At 45.6% G+C, this 23,092-nt stretch overlaps 1 protein-coding gene and 1 long non-coding RNA gene across 7 annotated transcripts in view; one reads left to right on the top strand and one right to left on the bottom strand.

The window, feature by feature from the left end:
- LOC118362137 (kinesin-like protein KIF13B) overlaps positions 1-23,092 on the bottom strand; it is a 75,636-nt gene that overhangs the window by 34,333 nt on the left and 18,211 nt on the right. For all 3 annotated transcript variants that reach the window (XM_052485904.1, XM_052485902.1, XM_052485903.1), the window contains exons 4-9: positions 11,110-11,122; positions 9,425-9,485; positions 8,473-8,565; positions 8,172-8,352; positions 7,740-7,827; positions 7,019-7,153 (exon numbers count right to left, since the gene is read on the bottom strand). In XM_052485904.1, the coding sequence (XP_052341864.1) occupies positions 7,019-7,153; positions 7,740-7,827; positions 8,172-8,352; positions 8,473-8,565; positions 9,425-9,485; positions 11,110-11,122 (571 nt within the window). The remainder of the gene's footprint in view (positions 1-7,018; positions 7,154-7,739; positions 7,828-8,171; positions 8,353-8,472; positions 8,566-9,424; positions 9,486-11,109; positions 11,123-23,092) is intronic.
- Positions 136-1,969, top strand: LOC127913593 (uncharacterized). 4 transcript variants are annotated; one of them, XR_008086095.1, is made up of 5 exons: positions 136-940; positions 997-1,116; positions 1,176-1,265; positions 1,355-1,382; positions 1,478-1,969. It is a non-coding gene; the product is annotated as an uncharacterized LOC127913593 (long non-coding RNA). The 4 variants fall into 4 exon arrangements; XR_008086094.1 differs by lacking the exon at positions 1,355-1,382 and having other exon boundaries at positions 1,206-1,265; XR_008086092.1 differs by lacking the exon at positions 1,355-1,382 and having other exon boundaries at positions 1,176-1,235.

Here is a 23,092-nt window from a genome sequence, read left to right as displayed (position 1 = left end):
CAGTCAAAGATTTCCCATCTCATCCCAGTCAGTTTCATGCAGGATACAACCATCATGTCTCCCTGCTCTAACATAAAGGTCCAGGAAGGATGAGATATATATATATATATATATATATATATATGAAAGGATGAATTAACCAGGTATTCCTATGGAGAACAGAGGCCAAAAGCCACACACAGCGAGGCAGAGACAGACAGAGATAGAGAGCGAGAACGCGGAGAGAGAAAGAGACCGAGGAGAGAGAAAAAGAGGAGAGAGAAAGAGCAAGAGAGCATGCGATTAAGAGATAAAAAGAGCAAGAAAGAGCGCGTACGAGAGTGAGGAGAGAGAGAGTGAGAAAGAGAACAAGAGAGAGCGTGCGACAGCGTGTGAGAGAAAGCGAGCTGGAGAGAGAGGCTGGAGTAACAATCTCCCATTGTTCTCTGTGATTTACAATGTTAGCTGCAGGGGTGGAGTTTAACTCTCTGTATATTTGTGTGTGTGTGTGTGTGTGTGTGTGTGTGTGTGTGTGTGTGTGTGTGTGTGTGTGTGTGTGTGTGTGTACACACACGTAATGGGGTCCTTATCTTAAATAAGGTGTGTGCATTAAGGACTGGAGCTTGACTGGGAGACGGAGAGATAATGGAGATAAGAGAGTAGGGGAGGTAGGGACGAGAGAGAGAGTCGGGGAGGTAGGGACGAGAGAGAGAGTCGGGGAGGTAGGGACGAGAGAGAGAGTAGGGGAGGTTGGGATGAGAGAGTAGGGGAGGTAGGGACGAGAGGAAAGAGAGAGAGTAGGGGAGGTAGGGACGAGAGGAAAGAGAGAGAGTAGGGGAGGTAGGGACGAGAGAGAGAGAGAGTAGGGGAGGTAGGGACGAGAGGAGAGAGACTAGGGGAGGTAGGGACGAGAGGAGAGAGAGTAGGGGAGGTAGGGACGAGAGGAGAGAGAGTAGGGGAGGTAGGGACGAGAGGAAAGAGTAGGGGAGGTAGGGATGAGAGGAAAGAGTAGGGGAGGTAGGGACGAGAGGAGAGAGAGTAGGGGAGGTAGGGACGAGAGGAGAGAGAGTAGGGGAGGTAGGGACGAGAGGAGAGAGAGTAGGGGAGGTAGGGACGAGAGGAGAGAGAGTAGGGGAGGTAGGGACGAGAGGAAAGAGAGTAGGGGAGGTAGGGACGAGAGGAGGAGAGTAGGGGAGGTAGGGACGAGAGGAGAGAGAGTAGGGGAGGTAGGGACGAGAGGAGAGAGAGTAGGGGAGGTAGGGACGAGAGGAGAGAGAGTAGGGGAGGTAGGGACGAGAGAGGAGAGAGTAGGGATGAGAGGAAAGTAGGGGAGGGATGAGAGGAGGTAGGGATGAGAGGAAAGAGTAGGGGGGAGGTAGGGATGAGAGGAAAGAGTAGGGGAGGTAGGGACGAGAGGAAAGAGTAGAGGTAGGGACGAGAGTTGGGGAAGTAGGGGAGGTAGGGAGGAGCGAGAGAGAGAGAGAGAGAGAGAGGGGAGGTAGGGATGAGAGGAAAGAGTAGGGGAGGTAGGGATGAGAGGAAAGAGTAGAGGTAGGGACGAGAGTTGGGGAAGTAGGGGAGGTAGGGAGGAGCGAGAGAGAGAGAGAGTAGGGGAGGCAGGGATGAGAGAGAGAAAGGAGAGATCGTGTAAGAGAGGAACAGAGAAAATGCATGAATGCAGTAGTAGAAGGAAAGAATGTACGGATGAGAATTTACGCTAAATATATAGAAAGAGAGAGAGAGATGGGGTGAGTGAATGATTTGAGCAAGAAATTATAGAAAGAGATGGGGGTAGAGAGACAAAGGGCAGCAGGGGCAGAGGGGGGTGTGTGCATTATGTTTGGAGGTGTGTGTGTGTGTGTGTGTGTGTGTGTGTGTGTGTGTGTGTGTGTGTGTGTGTGTGTGTGTGTGTGTGTGTGTGTGTGTGTGTGTGTGTGTTACGTCCGGCGTCGTGCTGAGTGGGAATAGAGCGGGCAGAGATTACAGTGAGTTGTGAAAACAAAGCCTGCCCTTGTCCCCAGAGAGAGCGAGAGAGGAGGGAGAGAGACAAGAGAAGAGAGGAGAGAGAGGGAGAAGAGAGCGAGATAGGAGAGAGAGGGAGAAGAGAGGAGAGCGAGATAGGAGAGAGAGGGAGAAGAGAGGAGAGCGAGATAGGAGAGAGAGGGAGGAGAGAGAGGGAGAAGAGAGGAGAGCGAGATAGGAGAGAGAGGGAGAAGAGAGGAGAGCGAGATAGGAGAGAGAAGAGCGAGAGAGAGAGGAGGGAGAAGAGGAGAAAAAAAAGAAAGGAGAGAGAGAGAAGAGAAGAGAGGAGAGAGAGGGAGAAGAGAGAGAAAGAGGAGAAAAAGCATGAAACAGGGTGGACCTGAGTCAAAAATGATTTGACTTATTTGACTTAAATGTAGAATTCAGTATATTTTAAAGTCTTAGGTCATCTAGTTGAGTAACAATCTTGCAGGATTTTCCCTAGTATTTGCCTACGGTTTAGTTAATGTGTCGTTGCAACTTCATCCCCCTTTTCTAAAGATGCTAAACTTCCTTCTCTCTCACCATGGCACTTCCAAAGCAACATCTCAGAGACATTCAGATTACTCTCTGTCAACAGGCCCCTGTGAATTTGCATAGGACTGAGTTTCCATGGAGATTAGTAAAGGGAGGATAAAGCCAAGTGAACCTCAGCAGAAATAGGAGGCCCAAAGACGCTCTTGCTCTTTATCTCACTGTGTGTGTGTGTGTGTGTGTGTGTGTGTGTGTGTGTGTGTGTGTGTGTGTGTGTGTGTGTGTGTGTGTGTGTGTGTGTGTACACTGAGGCGGACGGCCTTTATTTGTGCATCAGTTTAAATTATCAGACTCAGACTATATTTAACTCCGTTTCCATTCCACCACAGGTGCAACACAACAAGGTATCAAACTGTTACAGCCTCTGAAAGGGAGGCTCAGTCAACAATGTGCAACACTTTAGATCAGGGATGGGCCACTTTGATGGGGGGGTGGGTGCCACAACAAAACTGAAAGCTACCGACATCCATACCACACATGTTGTCAGAGCCCTAGGGTTTTGGGGGCCTTAAGCACCACCCACATCAAGATCATTTTTAGAGTTAATTTCCTGAAATTGTAAACATTTTGCCATGGGGTGTAGAGAAAATGTATCAGTTTTAAAGCAAGTTTGTTGCAATTCCACACATATGGGGTCAGAGAGCAATGTTTGCAGTTTTTAATACTTTTGAATAACAAAATAAAATGGGGGCCATCCGGTCAGTAATTCAACCATGATTACTAAACTCAGCAAAAAAAAAAAATATCCTCACACTGTCAACTGCATTTATTTTCAGCAAACTTAACATATGTAAATATTTGCATGAACATAACAAGATTCAACAACTGAGATAAACTGAACAAATTCCACAGACATGTGACTAACAGAAATTGAATAATGTGTCATTGAACAAAGGGGGGGTCAAAAACAAAAGTAACAGTCAGTATCTGGGGTGGCCACCAGCTGCATGAAGTACTGCAGTGCATCTCCTCCTCATGGACGGCACCATATTTGCCAGTTCATTCTGTGAGATGTTACCCCACTCTTCCACCAAAGCACCTGCAAGTTCTGGACATTTCTGTGAGGAATGGCCCTAACCCTCACCCTCCGATCCAACAGGTCCCAGACGTGCTCAATGGGATTGAGAAACGGGCTCTTCGCTGGCCATGGCAGAACACTGACATTCCTGTCTTGCAGGAAATCACACACAGAACGAGCAGTATGGCTGGTGGCATTGTGATGCCGGAGGGTCATGTCAGGATGAGCCTGCAGGAAGGGTAACACATGAGGGAGGAGGATGTCTTCCCTGTAACGCACGGCGTTGAGATTACCTGCAATGACAACACACCGCCCCAGACCATGACGGACCCTCCACCACCAAATCGATCCCGCTCCAGAGTACAGGCCTCGGTGTAACGCTCATTCCTTTGACGACAAACGCGAATCCAACCATCACCCCTGGGGGTTTGTGCCCATAGGCGACGTTGTTGCCGGTGATATCTGGTGAGGACCTGCCTTACAACAGGCCTACAAGCCCGCAGTCCAGCCTCTCTCGACCTATTGCGGTCAATCTGAGCACTGATGGAGGGATTGTTTGTTCCTGGTGTAACTCGGGCAGTTGTTGTTGCCATCCTGTACTTGTCCCGCAGGTGTGATGTTCGGATGTACCGATCCTGTGCAGGTGTTACACGTGGTCTGCCACTGCGAGGACGATCAGCTGTCCGTCCTTTAGCACTGTCTTAGGCGACTCACAGTACAGACATTGCAATTTATTGCCCTGGCCATATCTGCAGTCTTCATGCACGTTCACGCAGATGAGCAGGGACCCTGGGCATCTTTCTTTTGGTGTTTTTTAGAGTCAGTAGAAAGGCCTCTTTAGTGTCCTAACTTTTCATAACTGTGACCTTAATTGCCTGCCGTCTAAGCTGTTAGTGTCAAAGCATTACATGGGCTTGCTCCTACCCATCTCTCTGATTTGGTCCTGCCGTACATACCTACACGTACGTACGCTACGGTCACAAGACGCAGGCCTAATTGTCCCTAGAATTTCTAAGCAAACAGCTGGAGGCAGGGCTTTCTCCCATAGAGCTCCATTTTTATGGAATGGTCTGCCTACCCATGTAAGAGACGCAAACTCGGTCTCAACCTTTAAGTCTTTACTGAAGACTCATCTCTTCAGTGGGTCATATGATTGAGTGTAGTCTGGCCCAGGAGTGGGAAGGTGAACGGAAGGGCTCTGGAGCAACGAACCGCCCTTGCTGTCTCTGCCTGGTCGGTTCCCCTCTTTCCACTGGGATTCTCTGCCTCTAACCTTATTACAGGGGCTGAGTCACTGGCTTACTGGGGCTCTTTCATACCGTCCCTGGGAGGGGTGCGTCACTTGAGTGGGTTGAGTCACTGATGTGATCTTCCTGCCTGGGTTGGCACCCCCTTTGAGATCTTTGTGGGCTATACTCGGCCTTGTCTCAGGATGGTGAGTTGGTGGTTGAAGATATCACTCTAGTGGTTTTGGGGCTGTGCTTTGGCAAAGTGGGTGGTGTTATATCCTTCCTGTTTGGCCCTGTCCGGGGGTGTTCTCGGATGGGGCCACAGTGTCTCCTGACCTCTCCTGTCTCAGCCTCCAGAATTTATGCTGCAGTAGTTTGTGTCGGGGGCTAGGGTCAGTTTGTTATATCTGGAGTACTTCTCCTGTCCTATTCGGTATCCTGTGTGAATTTAAGTGTGCTCTCTCTAATTCTCTCTTTCTTTCTCTCTCTCGGAGGACCTGAGCCCTAGGACCATGCCTCAGGACGACCTGACATGATGACTCCTTGCTGTCCCCAGTCCACCTGACCGTGCTGCTGCTCCAGTTTCAACTGTTCTGCCTTATTATTATTCAACCATGCTGGTCATTTATGAACATTTGAACATCTTGGCCATGTTCTGTTATAATCTCCACCCGGCACAGCCAGAAGAGGACTGGCCACCCCACATATCCTGGTTCCTCTCTAGGTTTCTTCCTAGGTTTTGGCCTTTCTAGGGAGTTTTTCCTAGCCACCGTGCTTCTACACCAGCATTGCTTGCTGTTTGGGGTTTTAGGCTGGGTTTCTGTACAGCACTTTGAGATATCAGCTGATGTACGAAGGGCTATATAAATACATTTGATTTGAAAAGGGAACATTTCTTTTCATGCCGAGTTTACATGTTCAGACAGACAGACATATAAAAAATGCTAATTGACCGACATGAGAGAAAAACTGTCGATGCAAAACCAAATTTCAAAATTGCACCTTGTACATCCTACTATTCGAACTCTCAAAGGTAAGTTGAGACACGGCTGGGTTTTTTGGGGTAATTGATCTGCGGGCCTACAGCGGGCCTACTGCGGGCCTACAGCGGGCCTACAGCGGGCCTACAGCGGGCCTACTGCGGGCCTACAGCGGGCCTACAGCGGGCCTACAGCTGTAGATTAACTGCCTGCGATACATTCGTTAGGAAGAGTGTTCACAAACATTCTGAAATGTGTTTAATTTGAATTACCTTTTTTGAAATACTGATGTGGATAATAACATATGACTGTCCTTATGGGGATAATTGAGGTTCACTTGTCTGTTCCAGCCTTAATTAAGCTTTATTTGACCTAAACTAGAATCAGCTGTTCCTTCCATTTTTTTTCTGAACTAGAATCAACTGTTCCACTCCTGCATTATTCACCCTGTGTGCTACCGATATTATGCAGGGAGACCAGGGTTGGGTGATCAGGTGACACACGCACAGACACAAGCTCGCAACACACACACAAACATACAGCCCCAGGGTTGGATAACCAACCAGGTGTGGATAAAAACAGGAGCAGGCTAACACAGCAGATCAGCTGACATCAAGACAGACAGAGAGAGCACTTCATTACTTATTTACAGGTTTCCTGGAAGCTGACATCACTAGCTAGTTCCTGAATAGTAGAAACTCGGGCTCAGTGACAGGGCAGACAGTCTCTCTGGGACACTACTACCCTCAGTGACAGGGCAGACAGTCTCTCTGGGACTCTGCTACCCTCAGTGACAGGGCAGACAGTCTCTCTGGGACTCTGCTACCCTCAGTGACAGGGCAGACAGTCTCTCTGGGACTCTACTACCCTCAGTGACAGGGCAGACAGTCTCTCTGGGACTCTACTACCCTCAGTGACAGGGCAGACAGTCTCTCTGGGACTCTACTACCCTCAGTGACAGGGCAGACAGTCTCTCTGGGACTCTACTACCCTCAGTGACAGGGCAGACAATCTCTCTGGGACTCTACTACCCTCAGTGACAGGGCAGACAATCTCTCTGGGACTCTACTACCCTCAGTGACCCGGTTCAACAGTGCTTTAGAACTAGAGGGAAACAGAGTGATATGATGAAGATGCAGTAGTCACAAAACATTACAGCAGTCGACTAAGATGTTACGGGGGAGAGGTTGGATTGACCGTTGCGTAACAATCAGTTGGAGTGTGTGTGTGTCCGTGAGTGTGTGTGTGTGTCTTACCCCAGACTGCAGGTCTTTGAGTGTGTGTGTGAGGATGATGTTGAAGACAGCGTGAGATCTGCTACTCTCCTCGTTCATGTTGGTGGCAGCCACCGTACGAGACTTATTGCCCTCCGACATCAGAGACTCAATGTCCTAGAGAATAGATAGGAGAGAGGGAGGGATGGATGGAGAGAGAGAGGGGACAAGGATGGAAGGCCGGGGGGAGGTAAGAATAAGAGGAACAGAAGGCGAGATAAGGAGATAAGATAAGATGGAGATAAGGTTGGAGGGAAGAAGAGAGAGAGGAAGGAAGATAGAGAGAGAGAGCTAAATAAATACTTTTCTCCAGAGAAAGCATAGTAACTTACCACCGATATGTGAACAGCTGTCAAAGTCATTAGCCATGGTAAGCCTTGAATCCAGGGAGTGTGAAGTGAGAGTGTGTGTGTGTGTGTGTGTGCAGTCAGCCTTCAAGTCAGTGTGTTGATTAAATAAGTGTGTGTGTGTGTGGTTAACGCAGTTTTAAATGGTTTTCTTTTTGACATGGCTCATCTAACAGAGCTCTCAGCTACCACACCCCTCTCTACGCTCTCCTCTATGCGCCAATCCAGAACATGAAGACTTCATACCGTTTATTTACCATCATATCAATTCTGTTGTTTATGAATCAAGGTCAAATCATCAGTAGCATGGTCATATCAGTAGTCATTCTACTAGTGATGATAGTGGTGTAGTGTACCTTGTAGTTGGCCACGGCCAGGCGTGACAAGCCATCCACGTACGGCCCCAACACCTTGTGCTCCCTCACTCTAAGAGCCTGCCTGCTCCTGGGGGGGGGTGACGACACATATCAATGTGGTTAACTACAAAAACAAACAGTCATCATGCTTCCATGTTCTATCAAAAAAATCAAAAAGAATAATCTCAAATAGTATTTTATTTGAGATGTATCCCACTACGCCAGGGTCGTAGTCAGCAGCCACTCAATTAGCCCACCTCAGTAAACATTGTTTTAGACTAGTTGTGTTTGAAAAGTGACTAGACTTCGAGGAAGAGAGGAAGCATGTTTAAACTGGGGCCACTGACAAATTATAGTATATTCCAACAAATAACTCAAACAAAACAAGAGTCCAAGAAGTGGTTATAGGTCAATATTCAGGGTCATACGTACCCTTTGGGGTCGAGGAGGTCGCGGACCTTCTCATTGTATATCTCCATGTAGGAGACCTCTATGGTGAAGCCTTCCCCCTCCCTCTGCTCCAGAAGGGTCCGGTCAAACAGAGAGCTGCAGAGCCGCGGGATCAGACCTGGAGAGTCCACAGAACCCATCATGGTGTACGACTTTCCCGAACCTGGAGGGACACGCAGCCGTTAGGAGACAACCAATGAACTTCAACCGGTTTTAAACTTGAAACTGTAAAGATCTGTTCCATGCCAACAATATGAGGCCAGTTAGTAGTATCATAACATACCTGTCTGTCCGTAGGCGAAAATGCAGGCGTTGTAGCCCTGGAAGGCGTTGTGTAAAAGGCTTTCCCCAAGGCACTGGAACACCACGTCCTGACCTGGAGACAACCACCAGGCAACGTTACACAATACAATCATGTTAATTATACAATATAAAACCCTACAATATGACTTGACTGATCCCCCTTCGGGGTGATATAGAAATCTGGAGCACACTAACACAATTACAAGATAATGGACATGTTATGCATGTGTAAGTGTTAATTCATGTAGGACCTTCAGACTGTATACATGAACAGTGTGAGAAACAGCATTAGGTACAATAGGCCCGAGTTGGGTTTTGGCCTACAGCACAAAGAGGTGGATGACTAGCAGGTCTGACAGGAATATTTGACATTTAAATTAAGCCAAACACCTAGAGATCCAATCCAATCCAAGCAAGTAAACTTGCTGGTTCTGTAGCTCAGTTGGTAGAGCATGGCGCTTGTAACGCCAGGGTAGTGGGTTCGATTCCCGGGACCACCCATACGTAGAATGTATGCACACATGACTGTAAGTCGCTTTGGATAAAAGCGTCTGCTAAATGGCATATATTTTTATATATTTTTTTAAGTAAACAACAAAGAAAATTCAGGTGGGATCTTTAGTCACTGTAGAGAAAAAAAAAACTTCTGAAAATACCCGAAAACTACCTGGACAGACCTATACCTGGGGTGCGTTCAACAGGACGCACCGTTTTGGAACATTGAGATAGAAATATGTTGCATAGAAAAAAATAGGCATCTGTAGGCCGTCATGTAGAACAAGGAATAGTGTTGACTCTATTTGTGGCATTTCTACCTGCAACGTTCGATAACATTTGGCAACTGAATGTGGCCTACTAAATGTACAGGAGGAGGAAGAGCAGAGGGAAGGAAGTGAGGAAGAGGGGCTAAAGCAAGTGAAACAAAAACTGACCCGCAAACTTGTCCTTTTCCGACTCGTCCATGGACCAGAAACAGTAGTCATAGGCGAAGGTCTGAGGGGACAAGAACACAATGAAACAAAATAGTTTACAACACATTTATAACCGCTGTTTTCCAGAGGGCAAAACACTTTGAAATGACATTGTTATGACATTATTATGATGCTATTTCTAACAGTTTTTCCCAGTTGGGTGGTTCGTGTTGAGCACAGGCAGTGATAAACATGACATACAAATGAGCCTAACAGTTTTTGAACATGTCAATATACAGTCATGGCCAAACATTATGAGAATGACACAAATTTAAATTTTCACAAAGTCTGCTGCCTCAGTTTGTATGATGGTAATTTGCATATACTCCAGAATGTTATGAAGAGTGATCAGATGAATTGCAATTAATTGCAAAGTCCCTCTGTGCCATGCAAATGAACTGAATCCCCAAAAAACATTTCCACTGCATTTCAGCCCTGACATAAAAGGACCAGATGACATCATGTTATTGATTATCTTGTTAACACAGGTGTGAGTGTTGACGAGGACAAGGCTGGAGATTACTCTGTCATGCTGATTAAGTTTGAATAACAGACTGGAAGCTTCAAAAGGAGGGTGGTGCTTGGAATCATTGTTCTTCCTCTGTCAACCATGGTTACCTGCAAGGAAACACGTGCCGTCATCATTGCATTGCACAAAAAGGGCTTCACTGGCAAGGATATTGCTGCCAGTAAGAGGAAAAACATCAGGGACAGACTGATATTCTGCTAAAAGTACAGGGATTGGACTGCTGAGAACTGGTGTAAAGTAATTTTCTCTGATGAATCCCCTTTCTGATAGTTTGGGGCATCTGGAAAAAAGCTTGTCCGGAGAAGACTAGGTGAGCGCTACCATCAGTCCTGTGGCATGCCAACAATAGAGCATCCTGAGACCATTCATGTGTGGGGTTGCTTCTCAGCCAAGGGAGTGGGCTCACCCACAATTTTGCCTAAGAACACAGCCATGGATAAAGAATGGTACCAACACATCCTCCCAGAGCAACTTCTCCCAACCATCCAGGAACAATTTGGTGACGAACAATGCCTTTTCCAGCATGATGGAGCACATGGCCATAAGGCGAAAGTGATAACTAAGTGGCTCTTGGAACAAAACGTCAATATTTTGGGTCCATGGCCAGGAAACTACCCAGACCTTAATCCCATTGAGAACTTGTGGTCAATCCTCAAGAAGCGGTTGGACAAACAAAAACTCACAAATTTTGACAAACTCCAAGCATTGATTATGCAAGAATCAGTCAGGATGTGGCCCAGAAGTTAATTGACAGCATGCCAGGGCGGATTGCAGAGGTCTTGAAAAAGAAGGGTCAACACGGCAAATATTGACTCTTTGCATCAATTTCATGTAATTGTCAATAAAAGCCTTTGACACTTTTGAAATGCTTGTAATTATACTTCAGTATTCCATAGTAACATCTGACAAAAATATCTAAAGACACTGAAGCAGCAAACTTTGTGAAAATTAATTTTTGTGTCATTCTCAAAACTTTTGGCCACAACTGTACAAGTACAATGACTGCTATATAATCACAGCTCCACAAAGTAGCTAGTGTGTCAACACAGAGACCATTAACAGCATTGACAACCAAGCATTAACACAAATCAGTAGTAATGTACTGGACAGGGCTTACCTTGGTCTGACTCCTGAGGAAGTTCACACAGGCGTTTGAGGTCAAAGGATGGTTACATGGGTAGAGAGAGAGAGAAGGATCATATCTCAGACACCAATGTAAACAAACACCGGTGGTGTAATCATCAGTTCACACCATAGCAAATGGTTGCAAACAGGAAAACTGAAACAAAACCAAGAGTTTCTATTGGACATATTCAGGTAGGTCCCTCCCTGTTTAGTTCTGTTTGCATCTGTCTGGTTCCTAGGGAATACACACCAGGACATTTTGATGTACTGTAGTGTACACCCAGACAGACAATCACACTGAAACAGGATTTTCTAAAATTGGTAAAAATAATAAAAAAGGTATGTCACTGCGTCATGGATACACATTGGTGAATGACAGATTAATATCCATCATTAAAAACTAAAGACCACAGGGTTGTTAGCCTGTCTGTCAATAACCATTTTATTTGAAGTAGGCTACACAGTTTATGAGCACAATATGGTCTATCAGACTGGTGAAAGAGATTACTATTATCAATCATGTGATCGGCACTTGATAACAAGGGAAGAAAATAAAGATTACAGGGCTGTTTCAACGACAGGCCTACAGATCATAAAATACACAGTATTCATACTGGCAGAGGTCTGCAAATCCACCATTCCTGATAAATGAGGAACAAAAAAAATTATCACATCTCCGAACTGAAACAGGATGCAGCATGGGTAATAGAGCTAACATGAATCAATATAAGAATGTAGGCTTGCTTCCACTCAAACTTCCTGCTCTCTCCCTCTCCATTTCTCTCAGTATTTGACACTCTTTCTCTCGCTTTCTAAAATGTTCAGTCCTGTGGGTGCCGAGGCCTGGAGATGATAAACCCTTGTTTACGACAATGTTTCAATGTTACTCAACCAGGGTGGGATATTAACTCATGCCATATGCGAGTACATTGTGTTGTCATTGACGGGTAAGAATGTCTATTTCACCAGCCACATTTGCAGGTGGTCACACAGAGCATTTGGCTACTAAAGTGTGACTGTCATCGTGTTTCTTGGCTATTTACATGATTTGTTCACATGCTAGGTTGTTTGTTTTTCAATGTTAGTTTGAGTTTGCTGCAAATCATCTGCTTTTTGTTGATTGTTGGTGTAATTATGATGGAGGGATGGGGGAAGAGAGTAAAAGACAAACTCACAGAATGACAGAGGCAGAGTAGAACAGAGCAGCAAAATAAAGGATTGGTATCTTTCCCTTTCAAGACGATGCAATATGTACAGTTGAAGTCGGAAGTTTAAATACACTTTTTACAACAATTGTTTACAGACAGATTATTTCAGTTATAATTCACTGTATCACAATTCCAGTGGGTCAGAAGTTTCCAGAAAATTATGTCATGTCTTTAGAAGCTTCTGTCAATTGGAAGTGTATCTGTGGATGCATTTCAAGGCCTACCTTCAAACTCAGTGCCTCTTTGCTTGACATGGGAAAATCAAAATAAATCAGCCAAGACCTCAGAAAAATAATTGTAGACCTCCACAAGTCTGGTTCATTCTTGGGAGCAATTTCCAAACGCCTGAAGGTACCACGTTCATCTGTACAAACAATAGTACGCAAGCATAAACATCATGGGACCACGCAGCCTTTCATACCACTCAGGAAAGAGACGTGTTCTGTCTCCTAGAGATGAACATACTTTGCTGTGAAAAGTGCAAATAAATCCCAGAACAGCAGCAAAGGACCTTGTGAAGATGCTGGAGGAAACAGGTACAAAAAGATATATATCCACAATAAAACGAGTCCTAAATCGACATAACCTGAAAGGCCGCTCAGCAAGGAAGAAGCCATTGCTCCAAAACTGCCATAAAAAAAGCCAGACTACAGTTTGCAACTGCACATGGGGACAAAGATCGTACTTTTTGTAGAAATGTCCTCTGGTCTGATGAAACAAAATAGAACTGTTTGGCCATAATGACCATCGTTATGTTTGGAGGAAAACGGGTGAGGCTTGCAAGCCAAAGAACACCATCCCAACCGTGAAGCACAGGGGTGGCAGCATCATGTTGTGGGGGTGCTTTGCTGCAGGAGGGACTGGTGCACTTCACAAAATAGATAGCTTCATGAGGAAGGAAAATTATGTGGATATATTGAAGCAACATCTCAAGACATCAGTCAGGAAGTTAAAGCTTGGTCGCAAATGGGACTTCCAAATGGACAATGACCCCAAACATACTTCCAAAGTTGTGGCAAAATGGCTTAAGGACAACAAAGTCAAGGTATTGGAGTGGCCATCACAAAGCCCTGAACTCAATCTTATAGAACATTTGTGGGCAGAACTGAAAAGGCGTGTGCTAGCAATTTAAAGGCAATGCTACCAAATACTAATTGAATGTATGTAAACTCTGGGAATGTGATAAAAGAAATAAAAGCTGAAATAAATCAAATCACCATTCTACTATTATTCTGACATTTCACATTCTTAAAATAAAGTGGTGATCCTAACTGACCCAAGACAGGGAATTGTTACTAGGATTAAAGGTCAGGAATTGTGAAAAGCTGAGTTTAAATGTATTTGGCTAAGGTGTACGTAACCTCCCGACTTCAGCTGTATTTAGATACATGGGCTCCGATACAATACATGAAGGATATGTTTTAGTTTGAAACGATTCCGTGCGATTCGGTTTATTACAGAATGGATCGATACGATTAACTTTCGATGCACTATTATTTATGGAAATAAACACATTCAATTTCCATTCTACTGCTGATGGAGCTAATGAGCTGGGCTTCTCTGAGCTGGATCTGTCTGAGCTAACTCGTGTGTGTGTGTGTGTGTGTGTGTGTGTGTGTGTGTGTGTGTGTGTGTGTGTGTGTGGTGATGTATGTGCTTGTGATATATGTGCGCGTGTGTGTGTGTGTGATGTATGTATGTGTGATGTATGTGTGTGTGTGATGTATGTACGTGTGTGTGTATGTACGTGTGTGTGTGATGTGTATCTATGTGTGTGTGATGTATGTACTTGTGTGTGTGTGATGTATGTACTTGTGTGTGTGTGATGTATGTACGTGTGTGTGTGATGTATGTACGTGTGTGTGTGTGATGTATGTACGTGTGTGTGTATCTATGTGCGTGTGTGTGTATCTATGTGTGTGTGTGTGTGATGTATGTATCTATGTGTGTGTGTGTGTGTGATGTATGTACTTGTGTGTGTGTGTGATGTATGTACTTGTGTGTGTGATGTATGTACTTGTGTGTGTGATGTATGTACTTGTGTGTGTGATGTATGTACAATGTAGGCACCTGATCCACCACTCCACTGCCAAATGAGTCAGGGCAAACCACCACCCACTAATTAACTTGTCATATTAGCAGATTAAGTGTTTGAGCCATTAATGAGTCAATATCTATAGTTTACAAATTAGCTATGACATAGCCAATGAATATATGGCACAATTCTGTACCATCTCAAAATCTAATTGTTTTGACTGTTTGGAAGTTATGGAGCGACCTCTCGCTACGGCCATGCAGGGTGCCTCGCAAAAGTGATTGTTGTCCTCGTTATGAAATTATCAACTTTATCCAGTTTATCTACAAAAGGCCAGATACACTGTTTAAATCAAAACTATTGCTGATGGTGAAACTGAACAATAAAATATATTGTTAAACCCCACTTAGCAGGTATAGCCAGATGAAAGTTGTGTCTCCAGTAGCTTACTTTTCTTCCAGTAAAAAACAAACAATGTTTCCAACAGCACATAGAAAATAACCTAGCACGTAACATAGGTTGTCAATAAACTAATACAGCCTAATATCACATAAGACATTTTAGCAGTTAATTGCTGAAGTTGCCGTGCAGGTGTGCAAGATCAGGAACAGTCCTCTTCCTGCTGATGACCAGTGTGTGAAGCTGGACACAGCGCACTTTGACAAGGCTACTGATATTGAGGTCATTCGGAATGTAAAAATAATGTAAAATGAGCTAAACTAATTTGGGAACCGGCAATTTGAACATTAGAATTTAGGATTTTCTGACCGATGCATGTTACATTTGGATCGGTTTGAGGTATTCAGACCCCCTTCCCTTTGTGCACATTGTTACGTTACAGCCTTACTCTAAAATGTATTCAATTGTTTCCCCCCCCATCAATCTAACCACAATAACCCATAATGACAAAGTGAAAATGTATTTATATAAAATAAAAATACCTTATTTACATAAGTATTCAGACACTTTGCTATGAGACTCAAAATTGAGCTCAAATGCATCCTGTTTCCAGATGTTTCTTCAACTTGATTGGAGTCCACCTGTGGTAAATACGATTGATTGGACATGATTTGGAAAGGCACACACCGGTCTATATAAAGGTCCCACAGTTGACAGTGCATGTCAGAGCAAGGAATTGTCCGTAGAGGCCGAAGGAATTGTCCGTAGAGCTCCGAGACAGGATTGTATCGAGGCACAGATCTGGGGAAGGGTACAAAAACATTTCTGCCACATTGAAGGTCCCCAAGAACACGGTGGCCTCCATCTTTCTTAAATGGAGTAAGTTTGGAACCACCAAGACTCATCCTGGAGCTGGCCGCCTGGCCAAACTGAGCACACAGGGGAGAAGGACCTTGGTCAGGGAGGTAACCAAGAACGCAAGTCACTATGATAAAGCTCCAGAGTTACTCTGTGGAGATGGGACAACCTTCCAGAAGGACAACCATCTCTGCAGCACTCCACCAATCAGGCCTTCACGGTAGAGTGGCCAGACGGAAGCCACTCCTCAGTAAAAGGCATGACAGACCGCTTGGAGTTTTCCAAAAGAAACCTAAAGGACTCTCAGACCATGAGAAATAAGATTAAATCGGTCTGATGAAACCAAGATTGAACTCTCTCGTGCCACGCGTCACATCTGGAGGAAACCTGTCACAATCCCTACAGTGAAGCATGATGGTGGCAGCATCATGTTATGGGGATGTTTTTCAGTGGCAGGGACTGGTCAGGATCGAGGGAAAGATGAACAGAGCAAAGTACAGAGAATTCCTTGATGAAAACCTGCACCAGAGCACTCAGGACCTCAGACTGGGTCAAAGGTTCACCTACCAACAGGACTACAAACCTTAAAACACAGTGAAGACAACGCAGTAGTGGCTTCGGGACAAGTCCCAATGCCCTTGAGTGGCCCAGCCAGAGCCCGGGCGTGAACCCAATCAAACATCTCTGGAGAGAACTGAAAACAGCTGTGCAGGGCCTCCCGGGTGGCGCAGTGGTCTAAGACTGAGCCACCAGAGATTCTGGGTTCGAGCTCAGGCTCTGTCGCAGCCGGCCACGACCGGAAGGCTCCGGGAAGCAGCGCACAATTGGCCCAGCATCGTCCGGTTTAGGGAGGGTTTGGCCAGCAGGGATATCCTTGTCTTATCGCACACTAGTGACTCTTGTGGCGGGCCGGTGCTTCATCCCCCGCATTGGTGCAGCTGGCTTCCGGGCTGGATGGGCATTGTGTCAAGAAGCAGTGCGGCTTGGTTGGGTTGTTTTGGAGGACGCATGGCTCTCGACCTTCGCCTCTCCCGAGTCCGTTCGAGAGTTGCAGCGATGAGACAAGACTACCAATTGGAAACCAAGAAATTGGGGAGAAAAACGGGGTAAAAATAAAAAGTTAAATTAAAAAATAGCTGTGCAGCTATTGTGGTGCAGCTATGTGTGGTGTGCCAACCCTGACAGAGCTTGAGAGGACCTGCAGAGAATGGGAGGAACTCGCCAAATAAAGGTGTGCCATGCTTGTAGCGTCCTACCCAAGAAGACTGAGGCTGTAATCGCTGCCAAAGGTGCTTCAACAAAGTACCGAGGCAGGGTCTGAATATTTATGTAAATGTATGTACAGTTTATTTGTATAAGTTCCCAAACATTTCTAAAAACCTGTTTTTGCTTTGTCATTATGTATTGTTTTAAGGCTGTAACAAAATGTGTAAAAAGTGGAGGAGGCTGAATCCTTCTGAATGCACGGCATCTAGGGACCGGTGTATCAGTGAATCTTACACCCCTAGTAAAATGCCTGAGTTCTCCCTTATCTACCCCGTGGCTGAAAAGAAGCTTTGAACAGCATGAACCCAATGACCAACAGTAATATTATACACTAACTCACAGGCCATGAGAGAGAGAGAGAGAGACAAGGAGACACTCAGTATCTACAATGGATTCACAAAAATGCTGGGGATGCATTGTAGAAGAGACACAAAGTCAGTGCGTGTAAATGTGTATGTTCTCTAAAGGCCCCACACACTGATTGTCCATTAGTACAGGAGTCTGCTTTCTGCACATCATACTACAGACATTCACAATGACCACAAACACGTCAGTGGGTGCGGACCAGGCCTCCATGTCTCCGGTCCGGAAGCAGACAGAGCTGGGTGGTGGGCATAGCCAAATCAGGCATTTGTGACTGGAACCAGCATAGCCAATCAGGCTTTAATGATTGGAACCAGCATATCCAAATCAGCGCTCAGGTTCAAGCCCAGTGCAGCTATCGGACGATACGCGGACACACCCATTGTAGAAGGCAATTGGCAGAAGATACAACAGTTTAGCTTGCATGTTGGATAGAATCTGTCTGGCACATAGGCCATTATCAATAGAAGATAAGAACTCATCTCACAGACAGTTGTTTGATGCTAGGGGTGTGGCGGTAGCTGTAATAGGCTAGCCCAAGGCCTATAAAGGATTATTGGCTGATTAAACATGTACTCACTTTTTACAGCCCTGCCTGCGACCTCAGGCCTATGACAGAGAGACAGAGATAGAGAGTGAGACACAGAGAGAGAGACACAGAGAGAGAGAGAGAGACACAGAGAGAGAGACACAGAGAGAGCGAGACACAGAGAGAGCGAGACACAGAGAGAGCGAGAGAGAGAGCAGATTGCTACATGTTCTCACACACCCCAGCCAACTCCCTTCCTAAACAATGTAGCAACACTTACTTTGCCCTTGTCCTTTCACTGCCTGCTCCTCTAGCCCAAGGCACTGTTATTATCCGACCCTATCACAACACCATTACATGGCTAGAGGCACATGGCCAGAGACACATGGCCAGAGACACTGCTCAGTCAGCAAGGTAGACCACCACAGCTATATGAATGGTTAAGTAGGGGAAACATTGAATTACTACTGCTGTCAGATGGATTATATGCAGAGACTTGGTTTGAAAACCCTAGGGCTGACCACAAAAATGGCGCCAGAGAAGAAGGCAGACGTTTTACGTGTCCCCAACCGATTGTGTTTTTTGTTTGTTTATTTACGTACATAATGTTGCTGCTACCGTCTCTTATGGCCGAAAATAACTTCTGGACATCAGGACTGCGATTACGCACCACGGACTGGCAGAATCCTTTGTTTCCTTTAACGAGTCTGACGAGCCCGACGTGAACGATATACTGCTTTCTTGGGAACAGGCCCAGATCCCCGTGATTTGCGTGAAGAGGCGGCAGAGAAAAGAGGGGTCAGAGGGCAGGCTGACTTTTGAGAAATCGTAGGCGATCAAATAAACACCCACTTCCTTCCATTCTGCTAGCAAACGCGCAATCTTCGAAGAATAAAATCGATGACCTATGCGCAAGATTAAACTACCAATGAAACATTAAAAAGTGCAATATCTTATGCTTCATGGAGTCGTGGCTGAATGACGACACTCAACATACAGCTGGCTGGTTATATGCTGTACCGGCAGGATAGAACAGCGGCGTCTGGTAAGACAAGGGGCGGCGGACTATGTATTTTTGTAAGTAAGAGCTGGTGCACGATATCTCATGAAGTCTTGAGCTATTGAATGAATATGAATATGAATATATGCCATTTAGCAGACGCTTTTATCCAAAGCGACTTACAGCTCATGTTAAGCTGTAGACCACACTATCTACCTAGAGAGTTTTCATCTGTATTTTTCGTAGCTGTTTACATACCACCACAGTCAGAGGCTGGCACTAAGACAGCATTGAATGAGCTGTATTCCGCCATAAGCAAACAAGAAAACTCTCACCCAGAGGCGGCGCGCCTAACAGCAGGGAACTTTAATGCAGGGAAACTTAAAATCAGTTTTACCTCATTTCTATCAGCATGTTAAATATGCAAGCAGAGGAAAAAGAAAACCTGGATCACCTTTACTCCACACACAGAAATGCATACAAAGCTCTCCCTCGCCCTCCATTTGGCAAATCTGACCATAATTATATCCTTCTGATTCCTGCATACAAGCAAAAATTAAAGCAGGAAGCACCAGTGACTAGATCAATAAAAGTGTTCAGATGAAGCTGATGCTAAGCTACAGGACTATTTTGCTGGAACAGACTGGAATACGTTCCAGGATTCCTCCGATGGCATTGAGGAGTACACCACATCAGTCATTGGCTTTATCAATAAGAGCATCAATGACGTCGTCCCCACAGTGACCATACGTACATACCCCAACCAGAAGCTATGGATTACAGGCAACATCCACACTGAGCTAAAGGCTAGAGCTGCCGCATTCAAGGAGCGGGACGCTAACCTGGAAGCTTATAAGAAATCCCGCTATGACCTCCGGCGAGCCATCAAACAGGCATAGCATCCATACAGAACCAAGATCGAATCGTACTACACCGGCTCTGACGCTCGTTGGATGTGGCAGGGCCTGCAAACCATTACAGACTACAAAGGGAAGCACAGCCGAGAGCTGCCCAGTGACACAAGCCTACCAGATGAGTTACTTCTATGTTCGCTTTGAGGCAAATAACACTGAAACATGCATGAGAGCACCAGCTGTTCCTGAAGACTGATCATGCTCTCCGAAGCTGATGCAAGTAAGACCTTTAAAACAGGTCAACATTCACAAGGCCAGACGGATTACCAGAACGTGGACTGCGAGCATGCGCTGACCAACTGGCAAGTGTCTTCAATCTTTCCCTGTCCGAGTCTGTAATACCAACATGTTTTAAACAGACCACCATAGTGCTGGCCTTCTAGGCACAGTTCCTCTGTCCAGTGTCTGTTCTTTTGTCCATCTTCATCTTTTATTGGCCAGTCTGAGATAATACTTTTTCTTTGCAACTCTGCCTAGAAGGCCAGGATCCTGGAGTCGCCTCTTCACTGTTGATGTTGAGACTGGTGTTTTGCAGGTACTATTTAATGAAGCTGCCAGTTGAGGACCTGTGAGGCGTCTGTTTCTAAAACAAGACACTAATGTACTTGTCCTCAGTTGTGCACCGAGGCCTCCCACTCCTCTTCCTATTCTGGTTAGAGACAGTTTGTACACAGCGTTGTACGAGATCTTCAGTTTCTTGGCACTTTCTCACATGGAATAGCCTTCATTTCTCAGAACAAGAATAGACTGACGAGTTTCAGAAGTGCTTTGTTTCTGGACATTTTGAGCCTGTAATCGAACCCACAAATGCTGATGCTCCAGATACTCTAAAGAAGGCCAGTTTTATTGCTTCTTAAATCAGGACAGCAGGTTTTCAGCTGTGCTAACATAGGAAAACATCTGTGCAGATTCCACCTGCCACTAGGCTGGGGTCCCAAATGGAACCTTATTCCCTATTTAGGCCACTACTTTTGACCAGGGCCCATAGGGAACACTATATAGGAAAAAGTGTGCCATTTGGGACGCAGACCACAGTGTTGAGCTGACAAGTCCTGCCACGGACAGTGAGTTACCCCAGGCTTAGCTCTCTGACAGCCAGGGAGGGAGGGAAGGTGTGGGTGAAGGAAGGATGGTCGGTAGGGGAGTGGTAGTAATTGGTAGCTGCTTCCCAGTCCTTTTCCCACCAACCTCACCCCACAGCTTGCTCTCCTCATCCCCTGGCATTCCTATTCCCCACTGGGGCCTGGCTACAGCATGCTGTTACAGCATCAGCAGACCGCTGTCTCAACCTGTCTGGGTAGTGAGAGTAAAAGACAGCTTAGAAGCATGCCCGCCAGGCACGCCGACTGCACCCATAAAACATGTGGGCCTTATGAATCATGATATGTGGGCCTTATGAATCATGATATGTGGGCTGGGGGAACAAAGTTGTCTGATACAGGCTGGAAACTAATTGTAAATAGTTATTCTGATCGCTCGCGTGCATGCGTGTGTGTACCAGTGCAATATTGTGTGACTGTTGGTTCACTCCCATTGGCAGAGCGGTGACAACCAGGTAGGCAAGATATAAGCAAACAGCTCTAACTTCCCAGATCCTTTCCTAGAAGATTCCTGAAGGAAAGTGGCTTATAAATTGGACATTCAATCAAACTCACTAAAAACAGAGGATTGTGGAGTCAGAACAGAATCTACCATTCCCAGCCTGTAGAGTTAAATCTAGTGTCCTCTAGCCAGACAACTTCCCTCTATCTAGTGGGCTGTGCCTCAGACCTCACTTAGATTATTTGGTAGTTTGGGAGTTTATTGGCCAGGCAGTTCATGCCCCAATTAACCCAAACCCTGGAGTGGTCCCAGTGAAAACAAGCATTGACTAATGGAGTCAGGGAGAATCCTCTCCACTCTCCTGTGACATGCTGCTTTGTTTACTATCATTCTGGACAATAGATTTCTCCTGTCGCAGAGTCCCTGTAAAACTGTTTGGGAGCTTTTATCCTCAATTTGGGACGGAGCTCTGCTGTAACAGCAGCTGCTGCTCTGGCATTCCCCAACACACGTGTGCACACTCACTCACACGCACGACTTATATAGGCCTGGCTACATACCACCGAGACAGTCTGGGGGAGGAAGAGATGGGAGTGGAATGTAACCATCTAGGTGGTGATAGTCCTGTTACTACATCTGTCCATCTAAACCATCAGAAGAGTCATGAATAACCTAATCCAATCCAAAAGGGCTACACTACCACCATGCACCTCAACATTTTTTGGGGGGTGGCTGTCAAAAATATGTCATTTCTTCATTAGGCTTATGAGATTAAATGCAGTAAATCTGAAGGGCTCTGGTCAACTGCAGCCAGACCCAAACGAACACAGGCTAGTTCTAGTGGGAGCTAACATCACATGTACAGTTTCTGCTAGCTCTAGTGTTCAGCAGCATCAAATCTTCATTCTCATTCACAAGTGCTTTGTCAATCCTCCCTCCTTCAGCACTCTACCTCTTTTGTTACTCCATTTCTTCCCTTGCCTAGCATTTAGAGTGTTGGGCCAGTGACCGAAAGGGTGCTGGTTCGTATACCCGAACCAACATGAAAATCGGTCTACGTGCCCTTGAGCAAGGCACTTCATCCTAATTCACTCCAGGTGTGCCGTACTACTACGTCTGACCCTGTAAAACACATTTCACTGCACCTATCTTGGTGTATGTCACAATAACAATAAAACATATTGCACTTGCAGGCTCAATACACTGACTGAAAAAAGCAATTAGAACACCTTCCTAATATTCAGATGAGAACCCCCCAGAACAGCCTCAATTCGTTGGGGGCATATACTCTACAAGGTGTCGAAAGCCTTCCACAGGGATGCTGGCCCATGTTGACTCCAATGCTTCCCACAGTTGTGTCAAGATGGCTGAATGTCCTTTGGGCGGTGGACCATTTTTGATATACATGGGAAACTGTTGAGCGTGAAAAACACATCAGCGTTGTGGTTCTTGACACAAACCATACCCCGTTCAAAGGCACTTACATCTGTTGTCTTGCCCATTCACCCTCTGAATGGCACACAATCCAAGTCTCAATTGTCTTAATTATTATTTAACCAGTCTCCCCCCCTTCATCTACACTGATTGAAGTGGATTGAACAAGTGACATCAAGAAGGGTTCATAGCTTTCACTTAGTCTGTCAAGGAAAGAGCATAGTTCTTAATGTTTTGTACACTCAGCCCACTCCTCTCCCATAACATCAGCCTCTAGCCCTTTCTTTTCCTCCATGATACTTGTCAAACAACACAGGATGGAATCAGAATCATAAGATGAGCACTACAGGCAAATCCACCTGAAGGCATAGACTAGAGACACACATTTTTAAACCTGCATATTTAAACCTGCGAAATTGTGTCACTT

This window comes from Oncorhynchus keta, chromosome 29 (assembly GCF_023373465.1).
Source record: "Oncorhynchus keta strain PuntledgeMale-10-30-2019 chromosome 29, Oket_V2, whole genome shotgun sequence".
Lineage (NCBI taxonomy): Eukaryota > Metazoa > Chordata > Actinopteri > Salmoniformes > Salmonidae > Oncorhynchus > Oncorhynchus keta.
Note: the sequence above shows the minus strand (reverse complement) of the source record. Positions and strands in the feature narration are given on the sequence as shown.